At 45.5% G+C, this 13,573-nt stretch overlaps 1 protein-coding gene across 2 annotated transcripts; it reads right to left on the bottom strand.

Moving 5' to 3' along the window:
- Nucleotides 1-2,925: 2,925 nt before the first annotated feature.
- LOC100770641 (40S ribosomal protein S16) lies at nucleotides 2,926-13,562 on the bottom strand. 2 transcript variants are annotated; one of them, XM_027413479.2, is made up of 2 exons: nucleotides 13,432-13,562; nucleotides 2,926-3,302 (listed from the first exon to the last, which is right to left on the bottom strand). In XM_027413479.2, exons 1-2 carry the CDS (start codon nucleotides 13,432-13,434, stop codon nucleotides 3,006-3,008), a joined length of 300 nt encoding a protein of 99 aa, XP_027269280.1. In that variant the 5' UTR covers nucleotides 13,435-13,562; the 3' UTR covers nucleotides 2,926-3,005. The 2 variants fall into 2 exon arrangements, with proteins under 2 accessions (XP_027269280.1, XP_035300675.1); XM_035444784.1 differs by having other exon boundaries at nucleotides 2,926-3,293; nucleotides 13,432-13,547.
- Nucleotides 13,563-13,573: the final 11 nt, after the last annotated feature.

Here is a 13,573-nt window from a genome sequence, read left to right as displayed (position 1 = left end):
TTACCTGAATCAAAGTCCCTAAAAGATTTTTTTTTTTTTTTGTAATTTAAGGAAATTTGACAGCTCAGTGTTTGCTGAGCATTGGCTGCTCTCCTGAGAATCCAAGTTCAGTTCCCAGAACCCACATGGTGGCTCACAACCATCTAAAATTCCAGTTCCGGAGAATCCGATGCTCTCTTCTGGTCCCTACAGGCACTGCATGCCAAGGTGCACAGAAAACATGAGGACAAAACAGTCATATACATAAAATTAAAATAAACCTTTATTTCAAAATAAAAGGAAGTAAAAAGTTTTAAAAGAAATTCCTCAGACTGCCCCCCATTCCTGTTGCTGCTGGCAGGACTGCACAGAGTTGCACCAGTGGACACAATCCAGTAGTCCCTATACTATCTGGAGGTGTCACTACCCACCTGTCAGTCAGCTACAGCCCTGGTTCTACAGAGTGTAAAATCAGCCTTTTACTTTGTATGTGTGTGTTCGTGTTTTGCCCACATATGTGTCTGCACTTGTGTGTGCCTGATGTCTTTGGAGGTCAGAAGAGGATGTCATATCTCCTGAATTGGAACATGGCAATGGTTGTGAGCCACTGTGTAGGTGCCAGAAACTGAACCCAGGTTTCCGGAAGAGAAGCAAGTGTTCTTAACCACTGAGCTATCTCCAGACCTGGAAGCTGATTTATGGGTTGTTGTTGAAACAGAATCCCAGTATGTAGGCCAGGCTAGCTAGCCTTGAACTTGAAATCCCACTGCATCAACCTTCCAAGTGCTAAGAGTACTGGGATTACAGACAAGAGCTCTCACTCCTGACAAGCCTATTGGACTCATTTTTGTGGAGGCTACTGGGATCTATGCCTGGGATAGGGCTGGTGCATTAGCCAAAGGCTTCCTCCTGTCTCGAATGGGGCAGACACATCTTCAAATGCTTTGACATCTTAGACCTGGCTTTGGGAAGGGTCATCCTCCCTATCTTGGCTGCTCCCTCCCATTTCTGAATTGACTTCTGTTATCACATGTAGTCCATCTTTGTGTGGGGCCCAAAGTCTGGCTGTCTTTAAGACTAGAGACTAAGGACAGCGGACTTGCCTTTCAAGGAGTGTGAGTTGCAGTTTCTGTCCTTTTCACAAGATGTCACCCAAAGGCCTTCTTTGGAATAGAGGTTGACAGTGCTGCAGGCCCTTCCTGGGAGGCACTGAAGAGGTGGTGTCCCTGAAACCTCACCTCATTTCCATAGCTGGGGAATAACAATGGTCTCTTCAGTTCGTCGGCTCCAAAATGAGTTTGGGAAGTGGGTGTTTGGGTGAATTAAAATTCCTTTCCCAAAGTCAAGCTTGAAAAGGAGGGTCTTTGTCATCTCCTATGGTTTACAAGTGTCTTTTTTTCATGTGTATGTGTGTATACATGTGTGTATATGTGAGTGTGTATGAGTATGTATGTGTGCACATATTTGTGTATGGTGTGCATATGTGTGTGTGTGTGTGTGTGTGTGTGTGTGTGTGTGTGTGTGTGTGTAGGCCTGAAGTTGATATCAGGCATCTTCCTCAATCACTCTTCACTTTATTCATTGAGGCAGGTGCTCTCAATTGATCCCAGAGTTCGGGGATTCAACTAACTAGTCTGGCTAACCAGGGGTTCCTCTGTCTCAACCTCCTGAGTACCAGGATTACAGGCAGCTGCCATGCCCACTTGCTTATTCACTTGGGTTCTGGGGATCTGAACTCCTGTCCCCACACTTGTGAAGCACACACTCTCTCTACTGAGCTGTCTCCCAACTCACATTTTCAAGGGTCTTGAGGGGAATATGAGGGGAAGCTGGCCTGACTGTTCTTGTCCTGAGTAAGGAATGACTTGTTTTATCTTTCTGGAACAGTGTGAGAACTTATAAGCAGGGGCAGGAGGGATGGCTCAGTGATTGAGAGCACATGCTGCTCTTTCAGAGGACCTCGGTTTGACTCCCAGCACCCACAGCAGGTGACTCACAATGTGCTCCAGGGGGCTGTGGCCCCTCTGGCCTTTGTGGAAACCTGCACTCATGTGCATATCTTGACACACAGACACCCACCCCACATACATAATTTAAAATTCCTCACAGGTGTGCCCTATTTGGGGGTTTAAGTTAATTCCAGATGTAGTCAAGAATAGCCATCACACAGTTCCTGCAAATTGTCCTCTGACAGCCATACAGGTGCCATGGCACATGCATGTGTGTGCAGGGACATACAACAAATTGATAATTAAAATATAGGCAGGAGATGGTGGCACACGTCTTTAATCCCAGCACTTGGGAGGCAGAGGCAGGAAGATCTCTGAGTTCAAGGCCAGCCTGGTCTACAGACTAAGTTCCAGGAGAGCCAGGGCTTCACAGGGAAACCCTGTCTTGAAGAACCAAAATAATAATAATTGACAGCCACTACTACCAAGGGAGATGAGCACTTGGTTGTTAGATGTTTGGAGAGGCTGTTTGATGTTTGTTTTCATTTATTTGTTTATTCCATCCTTCTACTTCTCCCTCCCTATGGTCAGGACCTGGGTAGGACTAGCTCAGCCTGGGCCACAGCTGAGCTCAAAGCTAGTCAATGAAACCTAGTGAGACCCTGTCTCAGAATAAAAAGTAACAGGAGGGGGCGTGTAGAGATGGCTCCACATCAAGGGCTCCTGTTGCTCCTGCAGTCAGTTTCCAGCGCCTATGGAGGGTGCTGCTCGTAATTGCCCATGCCCCCAGCTCTGGGGCATCCAACACCTTTGGCCTGCCTGGGCGCCTGCACTCATGTACACACACACTCTCTCTCTCTCTCTCTCTCTCTCTCTCTCTCTCTCTCTCTCTCTCTCTCTCTCTCTCACACACACACACACACACACACACACACACTCACACACACACACACACACACTTCAAATTAAGGATAAATCTTTGGTTTGGTTTGGTTGTTTGTTTTGTTTTGTTTTGTTTTGAGAGCCCTAGGATGTTTATTACAAAGATAAATAACCCTGATCCTTGAGATGGGCTCATCAGTAAGATTTCTGGTATCGAGCACCGGCTCCAGGACCTCCGAACCTTTTGGGCTCAAAGCGACGAGGATCAGCTACAAGCAGGGTCGGATCATATTGGATGAGGATATCTTTGATCTCCTTCTTAGAGGCTTCATCCACATACTCCTGGTAATAAGCCACCAGGGCTTTGGAGATGGACTGTCGGATGGCACAAATCTGGGCCAGGGGGCGTCTGTTCCCCTTGATGAGCGCGTTTCCCCGATTGCAGTGCGCTACGGCTGTGGCCGTCTTCTTGCGTCTGAAGACCTGCACAGACTAAAGTGGATCCTTAGACGGCCTGGACTGCGACTCTGAACATGAGCTTCTCACTGCGCAACGCTGCCACGGGAAAAGCTTTTTTGTTGTTTTTAAGACAGGGTCTCAGCCAGGTGGTGGTGGCACACGCCTTTAATCCCAGCACTGAGGGAGGCAGAAGCAGGTGGATCTCTGAGTTCAAGGCTAGCCTGGTCTACAGAATGAGTCCCAGGACAGCCAGGGCTACACAGAGAAACCCTGTCTAAAAAACAGGGTCTCAATATGTAGTCTTGGCTGTTCTGGAATTCTCTAAATAGACCAAGCTGGACTTGAACTCACAGAGATCTGGCTGTTCCTGCCTCTTGAGTGCTGAGATTAAAGGCATGAACTGGGCTTGCAAATAATTTTTTTTTTTTTTTTTTTTTTTTTTTTTTGGTTTTTCAAGATAGGGTTTCTCTGTAGCTTTGGAGCCTATCCTGGAACTTACTCTGTAGGCCAAGTTGGCTTCAAACTCATAGAAATCTGTCTGTCTCTGCCTCCTGAGTGTTGGGATTAAAGGCATGCACCACCACCACCTGGCCTCAGAAATAAATCTTTAAAAAAATATTTTCAGGTCGGGCGTTGGTGGCGCACGCCTTTAATCCCAGCACTCGGGAGGCAGAGGCAGGCGGATCTCTGTGAGTTCGAGGCCAGCCTGGTCTACAGAGTGAGTGCAGGATAGGCTCCAAAGCTATACAGAGAAACCCTGTCTTGAAAAACCAAAAAAAAATACTTTCAAAATAAAAAGTGTGCTGGAGTGTATCTCAATGGGTAGAATGCCTGTCCATCATGTATGATGCCTTTGGTTCCATCCCTGGCTCCCCATTAACTGGTCATGGAACAGAAGGATCAGAAGTCTGGGGGGTCATCCTCTTGTATAACAAGTCTGAAACCAGCCTGAGCTACATGAAATTATACCACAACACACACACATACACACACACACACACTCGTGAAAAGAGGATTGGGATATAGCTTAAAGACAGTCCTTTCCTAGAATCAGCAGTAGAGCACCTGCCTAGAATCCCCAAGTGAGGGGTTGGGGTGTGGCTTAGTGGTGAATCCCTGCCTAAGATGTACAAAACTGCCAGTACTGGGAAATAAAACAATAAGTAAATGCAAGCTACTAATTGTACCTGTGTGCCCCTTTCCTGGTTTAAGGTCATCCCTGGGGGTCTGGAGAGATGGCTCAGAGGTTTAGAGCACTGGCTGCTCCTCCAGAGATCCTGAGTTCAATTTTCAGCAACCACATGGTGGCTCACAACCATCCATAATGAGATCTGGTGACCTCTTCTGGTGTGTATGCATACATGCAGGCAGAACACTCTATACATAATAAATACATCTGAAGAAGAAGAAGAAGAAGAAAAGAAGAAGAAGAAAAGAAGAAGAAGAAAAGAAGAAGAAGAAGAAGAAGAAGAAGAAGAAGAAGAAGAAGAAGAAGAAGAAGAAGAAGAAGAAGAATCATCTTCCCTTGTTTAAAAAAAAAAAAGTCATCCCTGGAAAGCATGCAGAGTAACCTGGGCTGCCATTTTCACTCAGTCAGGTGGAAAGCTTGTGAGATTTTAGAGACAGTAGGCTGCTCCATGCAGGTGCCCAGTGTTGGTGTGTTCACCGTGCTAAGTTCCAGCGTCACTGATTCTATGACTGTTGGCTTGACTCTCAGCTGAGTTCTTCCTTCCTTCCATCCCAGCTTTCTGCTGTCTCTGCTATGCCAGTCACTAACCAGCGTGCCTAACAGCCTTTGAGTCTCTTTCTGTGGAAGCCTGTCCGGATTCCAGCAGGGCAAACGGTATATGGGGTACAATGAATCTTGGCAGTCAAGCTCAATGGTTCTCACTCAATCTCTTAGCAGTGTCAGACAGCCCCACCCTCAGACTTTGTTTTCCAAGGTGTGTTAAAGGCAGGGACAGGATTTGGATTCTGGACAAATGTAATGGTCCAGGCTGCAATCTAGTATAATAAGCAAACTGTAGCAGCCTGGTGGTGGTGATGCACGCCTTTAATTCCAGCACTCCAGAGGCAGAGGCAGGCAGGTGGATCACTCTGAATTTAAGGCCAGCCTGGTCGACAGAACAAGTTCCAGAAAAGGCTCCAAAAGCTACACAGAGAAACCCTGTCTTAAAAAAACAAAAAACAAAAAAAGGAAGAAAGAAAAAATAAAAAGAAAACTGTAGCATCCTATAATATGGAGGAGAATTGAAGTATGAGTGCTTACAGATTCTCATTTTAATGATTTATTTATTTTTATTTCATGTGCATTGTCTTTTGCATGTTTATCTGTGTAAGGGTGTAGGATCCCCTAGAATGGAATTAGACAGCAGTTGTGAGCCACCATGTGGTAATGGGGCCCAGGTTCTCTGGAAGAGCAGCCAGTACTCTGAACCACTGAGCCACCTCTCCAGCCCCACAGACTCTCATTTTAAGTCATGCTGTACATTGGTAAAACCAGCTTTAGCTGTTTTTGTGCTCCCTTGGTGGCATGCTTGCCTAGCATACAGGAAGTATGCTGGGTTCTATCCCTAGCAGGGCATAGACACTATGAGGCCAGCTTGGGCTACATGAGATCCTTCCTGAACAACAACAACAACAAAGTGTGTTGTGGGGAGCAGATGAAATGGCTCAGTGGGTAAGGGCGCTTGCCACCAAGCCTGACAACCTGAGTTCAATCCCTAGGACCCATGTGATGGAAGGAGAGAACTGACTCCCAAAAGTTGTCTTCTGGCATCCACATAAACACAATGTATGCATGCATACACAAAATAACAAGCAAACAAGCAGAGGGAACAAAGAAAGAAAAGCCAGTTTTATTCAGTTTGAGTCTGGGCAAGAGAGAGTGGCCTGGAGGATGTGGCAGCAACTGGGCTGGACCAGCCATATTTCGTGTTGTCATCGCAGCAGCTAAAGCCACAGCCGAATCACATTTCCTGATCTTTATTTAGTTAAGCTACAAGCCTGGAGGAGGTTCATTAGTGATTTTTATTTTTAGAGTTTTCAGAAGAATAATAAAGTCAGTTTAATCATGCATTTACACGGGGCTGGCAAGATGGGTCATTGAAAAAAAGGCACTTCCCACCATGCTGATAACCCGAGTCTGAGCCCCAGGACCCACAAGGTGGAAGGAGAGAACCTAATCTTGTAAGTTGTCCTCTGACCTCCATACACATGCTTTGACACTTGTCCAATCACACATGCATTAGTAAATGTAAAAAAAAAAAAAAAAAAAAAAAAAAAAAAAAAAAAAAAACTAAATAAGCAAAACTGGATTTTTTTTTTTCTTGAGGCAGGATCTCACTATGTAGCCCTGGCTGTCCTGGAACAACTCTGTAGACCAGGCTGGCCTTGAACTCACAAAGATCCACCTGCCTCTGCCTCCTGAGTGCTGGGATTAAAGGGGTGTGCCACCACTGTTCAGCCAAAACTGCTTCTTATGTAGCAGAAAGAATGTGGGTGGTTTGGGTCGGCTTCTGTTTTTGAGATAGGATCTTCCTGCATGGTCCAGGCTGACCTAGACTCCTCCATCCTCCTGCCTCAGCCTCCCCAGAGCTGGGATGATGAGCCTGAGTCACCACAGCCAGTCTTGGATAGATAAAAAGCTTTGATAACAGTAAATCATGGAGAGAGAGTAGAAAGGAAGGGCAGAGGACAGAGAGACAAAGAGGGTGGTGACACTGGGCCAACATGGAGCCCAGGGAATATGACCTCAGAGGAAGGGGGAATCAAGAGTTTAGTCTCGGACATCAAGATTATGATATTTGGGGCTGAGGACATGGCTTAGTGGGTGAAGTGTAAGCATATGTAAGCATAAGGACCTGATTTGGATCCACAGAACCCATATGGCGGCATGCACCTGTAAACCCAGGGCTGAGGAGGCAGAGAGAGAAGGACCCCAGGACCTGATGGTCAGCCAGTCTAGCTGAATCAGTGAGCCCCAGGCTCAGCGAGAGTCTGTCTCAAAGAAAAAGTTGGAGCCAGTCATGGTGGCACCTGCCTTTATCCCAGCACTCGGGAGGCAGAGGCAGGATCAGGTGGATCCCTGTGAGTTGGAGGTTAACTTGGTCTGTGTAACAAGTTCCAGGCTAGCCAGAGCTACACAGTAAGGTGGTTTAAAAAAGAAACTAAGATAGAATGATAGAGGTAAATTCACATCGACCTCTGGCCTCCACACATGTGTGCACATATATGTATACACATCACCACACATGTATACACAGATGCAAATGCTTGCACACACCACATGTTCACACAAGAAACACATGTTCAGTGGAGCAGGGACAAGTGGAATTTCCTTGAGATCATAAATGTCACTTCCCTCCCCCAAACAATTAGAGATGGTGGTAGGACAGAAAACAACCCAGCCATCAATAGTTTTTGTTTGTTTGTTTTTGTTTTTTGAGACAGGGTTTCTCTGTGTAGCTTTGGAACCAGTCCTGAAACTAGCTCTGTAGACCAGGCTGACCTGGAACTCATGGAGATCCACCTGCCTCTGGCTCCCAAGTGCTGGGATTAAAGGCGTGCGCCACTATCCACAGCCTGTAGCTGTTAAAGCTAGGCTCACAACCAAATAATAGCTTTTATTCTCATGAACGACAGCCAAGAGATAAAATGGGAGAGAAAACACCATTTATCCATCTAGTCAATACAGAAAGAACACTTATTATTAAACCTAGTAGAGCCCAGAGAAGACCTCTATGACATAAAACTGAGACACAAACATCATCAATTCTGCAGACTAAGATCAAGAGGCAGGGTGTGGCAGTATACACCTGTGGTGGTCACTGCACTCGGGAGGCTGAGGCAGGAGGATTATGAGTTTGAGGCTAGCTTGCGATACTTAAGTGTCTGGAGGGGAAAAGAAGCAGATGCAGGTCGATGGAAAGTATATTTGGAAGAACCGACATCCTGACAGTGTCCATTGCTTTCCCTAAATTAGTTTACCCAGGGAGGCTGATCAGTGGTGCCATTGCTTCCGGACATAGGGCAGTCAGTGCTCAAGGTCAGATTACAAGCAAATGTGGACCAGAGACTACCTCTGTTGGTAAAGTGCTTGCTGAAAGGGGATAAGGACCTGAGTTTGTATTCCCAGAATCCATGTTTTTTGTTTTTTTTTTTGTTTTTTTTTTTAATGCCAGGCACACTGGCTCTCCTTTGTAGTTCTAGCACTGGGGAGATAGAAACAGGAGGATCGCTGGAGCTCAGTGGTGAGTTAGCCTTGATGGGTCTGTAAGCTCCAAGTTCAGTGAGAGACCCTGTCTCAAAAAGTAACATGGCACAGTGAAAGACCTTCACTCTGGCCTCTGTATACATGCACACACACACACACACACACACACACACACACACACACACACACACACACACACACACACACACACACACACAGGTAGAACAGAACAGAAAGTCCAGAAGGCCCCGAATGTGTATAGATACAGTAGGGGAGAAGATAAAAGAATGGTCTGTAAAATGATTGGTGTTGGGGGTACCTGGATGGGCTGGGGACAATGCTTGGTAGAGTGCTTGCCTAGCATGCATGAAGCCCTGAGTTCAACTCCCGGCACCACAAGAACTGGGTAGAGTAGTTAGTTCACAGTGTAATCCTAGCACACATGAGGTGGAGAATCAGGAGTTCAACGTCATCCTTCACTACACAGCCAGAAAGGGTAGAGGGGTGAATATGACCAAGATACCTTACATATATGTATGAAAATGGCATGAGACCCATTATTATAATTAACATATGCTAATAAAACCATTATAATATAAATGTAAAAAATTTAAAGAAAGAAATTTAAAGTTGGGACCATGGAGACTATTGCCCTCCTCAGGCACCTGACGTGTGTGTGACTTCTTGATGGGAGCTGACTGTGCTGTCACTAAGTGAGTGCCAGTCCTTAATCATACCTGATGAGATGGAGGTGTCTGCACACACCAATCGGCACAGCTGACAGATCAAGACAGAGATGGGCCAGTGGCGGCGGCGCACACCTTTAATCTCAATACTCGGAAGGTAGAGACAGGCAGATCTCTGAGTTCAAGGCCAGCCTTGGTCTATAGAGTGCATTCCAGGCCAGCCAGGGCTTACACATAGAGAAACCCTGTCTCGAAAAGGAAAAAAAAAAGGGGGGGGGGGCTGGAGAGATGGCTCAGAGGTTAAGAGCACTGACTGCTCTTCCAGAGGTCCTGAGTTCAATTCCCAGCAACCACATGGTTTATGAGATCATCCTTTATGAGATCTGGTGCCCTCTTCTGGTGTGCAGATATACATGGAAGCAGAATGCTGGATACATAATAAATAAATAAAATCTTTAAAAAAAGAAAAGAAAAAAAAGGGAGGGTCTTTTAAAATTTTTGTTTAGATTTAATTATGTCTGTGAATATTTTGCTTACATGTGTGCCTGTGTAACACATGTGTGCCTGTTGTCTAAGGAGGTCACAAGGCATCAGATCCCTAGAACTGGAGTTATAAACAGTTGTGAGCCACCATATGGTTGCTGGGAATCAAACTTCAGTCCTGTGCAAGAACAACAAATGCTCTTAACTGCCAATCCATCTCTCCAACTCCCCCCAGTGACTTTAAAAAACAAACAAACAAACAAACAAAAAAAACAAACAGGGTCTTTTATGTAGTTCCAGCTGTCCTGGAACTTGCTATGTATATGTATACCAGTCTGGCCTCTCGGACTCACAGAGGTTCTTCTGCCTCTGTCTCCCATGTGCAAAGATTAAAGGTGTGTGCCACCATGCCTGGCTTTCAAAATGACATTCTTAAAATGAATTTGAAGAGAAAGAGGTATCAGGCAGAAAATGAGACCACAGACCATGGGTGTGGGTTTCTCAAGGAACAGTATCTCTCCTTTGTCTTTTTTTTTTAAAGATTTATATTTATTTATTATGTATACAGTTATCTGCATGCATGCTTGCACACTAGAATAGGGCACCAGATCTCATTACAGATGGTTGTGAGCCACCATGTGGTTGCTGGGAATTGAACTCAGACCTCTGGAAGAGCAGTCAGTGCTCTTAACCTCTGAGCCATCTCTCCAGCCCCCTCTCCTTTGTCTTTATGAGTCATATATATCATTCTGGTGGGGTTTGAAGCTATTATCCTCTAAACAGTGGCTCTCAACCTTCCTAATTCTCAGACCATTTAATATTATAGTTCCTCATGCTGTGGTGATCCTGACCATAAAATTATTTTCGTTGCTACTTCATAACTGTAATTTTGCTACTGTTATGAGTCATAGTGTAAATATCTGTGTTTTCTTTTCTTTTTCTTTTCTTTTTTTCTTTTTTTAGCTTGAGACAGGGTTTCTTTGTGTAGCTTTGGAGCCTGTCCTGGAACTCGCTTTGTAGACTAGGCTGGCCTTGAACTCTCAGAGATCTGCCTGCCTCTGCCTTCCTGGTGCTGGAATTAAAGGCGTGTGCCACCACTGCCTGACTAATAAGTGTGTTTTCTGAGGGTCCTAGGCGACCCTTGTGAGACTCACAGGTTGAGAACTGCTGCTCTAAGGATTGCTAAGGAACCTAAAGGAAATCCATAGAGTGGGTCCTGAGTGGCTTCCGGCAGGATTACAATTGGCAAGGTAGAAAAAACTCCAGCTTTGAGGGATGCAGGATTTTGGGGCACCTTCACTGTAAAGGAAGTTAACTGTCTTGTCTGAGATTCCCAGAAAATATCTAGGAGAATGAGGTCCCACTCATGGTCATACACACTGCAGCCCCATGCCTGGTTCCAGGCTATTCTAAGATAACATATCTTTATATAGAAAGGGTATTATCTCTGTGTTGGCTGTCTTCACAACAAATGCCAGCTGTGGTGGAGTTCTTGCTTCTCAGCTGGTGAGAAGCATCAACCATGCTGAGGGTGGGTGGAGGGAAGGGACCTCCTTTATTTTCTCACATCTTGGTAATTTCCCCTCATTGAATTCTGCCTCACAAAGAATCAACTGTCTCCTCTCTGTCAGCCAGCAGTATCAGCAATAAATCCTCCAATGCAGTTTCAGAAACTGACACGAATCCTAGGTGTATTTCACACAGCCCCTGCAAGGGCAGCTCGACTTCTGGTTCAGGTTGTCTCCTATATGGTAGCCTCTCTGGGCTCCATCTCAAAGATCCAGTGTTAGAATCTGGTCTCTCAAATCTGTCAGTATCTCTTTCAAGTTCTCAGCTTTTTTTTTTTTTAAGATTTATTTGCTTAATGAACATTGGGGTTTTGCCTGCATGTATCTCTGTATGAGGGTGTCAGATCCCTTGGGATTGGAGTCATGAACTGCCATGTGAGTGGTGGGACTTGAACCCAGATCCTTTGGAAGAGCAACCAGTGCTGTTGAAAGATTTTAGTTTGCTGAGAGAAAAAGTTTCCCACAGACCTTGGCCCAGGACAAGGAAATTGGCCCAACCCGAGGGCAGACAAACAATCCTTTTTGGGTCACACCTGGCCAACAGACAATCGAGGACTTTCTAGGGTACATTCTGTGGTTTTTTTCCTTTGTAGAAAAGCAGGTCACACCTGGGTGATCACTCTAACATGAGATCATACTTTGTAATCAATCACTTTGTGCCCCTTGCCTGTATGCTGATCTGCAGTTTTTTCCTATATAAGGAGCTTGCACCCCATGCTGGGGTGTGCAGCTTCCCCGATATTGCTGACACCCAAATGCGCATTCGTTCAATAAACCCTCTTGTTTTTACAGCTCTTGGTCTGGTTTCTGAGTCTCGGGGGCTCCTCGGGACCCTGTGCCCCTTAGGGGTCTGGGGGTCTTTCACTGTTAACCCCTAAACCATCTCTCCTGGCCCTGGCCGTCTCTTCTAGAGTAGGGAAAATGGGTTAAAGAGCAGATGGAGTGTGCAGGATTTCTTCTTGATTTCCCCTTCTGTTCATTGTCCTCATCATACTTTGCTGCTAAGTCACCATTGTGTTTCCACAGAATAGAACCCATCTTGCCCCTCACCTTCCTCTCTTCCTTCCCTTCTGGACATGGAGCCTCCAGGATCCTCCTCCTCCCCAGTGCTGTGACTTTCTTTCTCTTTCTTTCTTTCTTTCTTTTCTTCCTTTCCTTTTTTATTTTCTTTTCTTTTTTCTCTAAATGTGGGTTCTGGAGATGAAACTCAGTGAACACTTTACCAACTGAACTGTGTCTCTAGTCCCATCTCCCTTTTCTTGTTTTTTTGATTTTCTGAGACATGTATTCCTATAATGCCAGGACCAGATAAAGTGTAAAAACGACCACTGTTATTATTTGTGGTGCTGAGGGAATCCAGAGGATTGACAAGAGCTTAGCTTTGATTATATCACCACCACCCCTTCTTCTTTTGAGACAGAGTCTGACTATGTAGCCTTGGATGGCCTGGAACTCACTATGTAAGCCAGGCTGGCCTCATAGTAATAGAGATCTTCTTTCCTCTGTCTCCTGAATGCTGAGATTAAAGGCCAGTGACACCATGACCAGCTCTCCCTGGCACTGAGTACATCTTCATTGCGTGCTCGTGTGCATTTGTGTGCATGTGTGTGTGATTGTTTTAAAACTGTTTAAAACAATTGTTTAAAACAACTGTTTAAAACTGTTGTTTTAAAATGGCACACACCACTATTCTAAGGACCCTGTTTTCAGCTTATCTTTCCCCAAACTTTGATCTTTAAAAAGTACTTATTACTTCGTTCGTGTGTGTGTGTGTGTGTGTGTGTGTGTGTGTGTGTTTGGAGGTCAGAAGACAACTGGTGGGAGTTGCTTTTCCTTCTGCCATATGGGTCCTGTGCATCAAACTAAGGTTAACAAGCTTTACAACAAGCGCTTTCACCGTAACTCTGAACCATTTCACTGGCGCTATTTTGGTTTTAGGAGACAGGATAGCATGTATCCTAGATTGGTCCATAAGTCATTACACGGCCCAGGATGACCCTAATTTTCTGATCCTCCTGCCTCTGTCTCTTCAGTGCTGGGATTATGGGCATGCTTCGGGACAACAGGGACTCATAATTTAATCTGGATTCAAACTCCCTATGAGACGAAGATGGCCTTGAACTCCTAATCCTCCTGCTTCACCCTTGCTAAGGCTGGAACGTCAGGCGTGCACTTCCAAGCCCGGTTGCCCCCGCATTTACAAACTTTACCATGTTGGAATTTTCTGAGCTGCTTTCTACCTGCCTCGCCCAGCATTAGCGGCCTGAATCCCGCAGCACGTGTCCACGCCACCAGGAGTTGCCCGAGCAACTGTCCGCTCCCTCGGCTCCGAAAGATGACGCCAGTATCCTA

This window comes from Cricetulus griseus, chromosome 4 (assembly GCF_003668045.3).
Source record: "Cricetulus griseus strain 17A/GY chromosome 4, alternate assembly CriGri-PICRH-1.0, whole genome shotgun sequence".
NCBI classification, from domain to species: Eukaryota; Metazoa; Chordata; class Mammalia; order Rodentia; family Cricetidae; genus Cricetulus; species Cricetulus griseus.
This window is presented reverse-complemented; position numbering and strand designations above follow the sequence as displayed.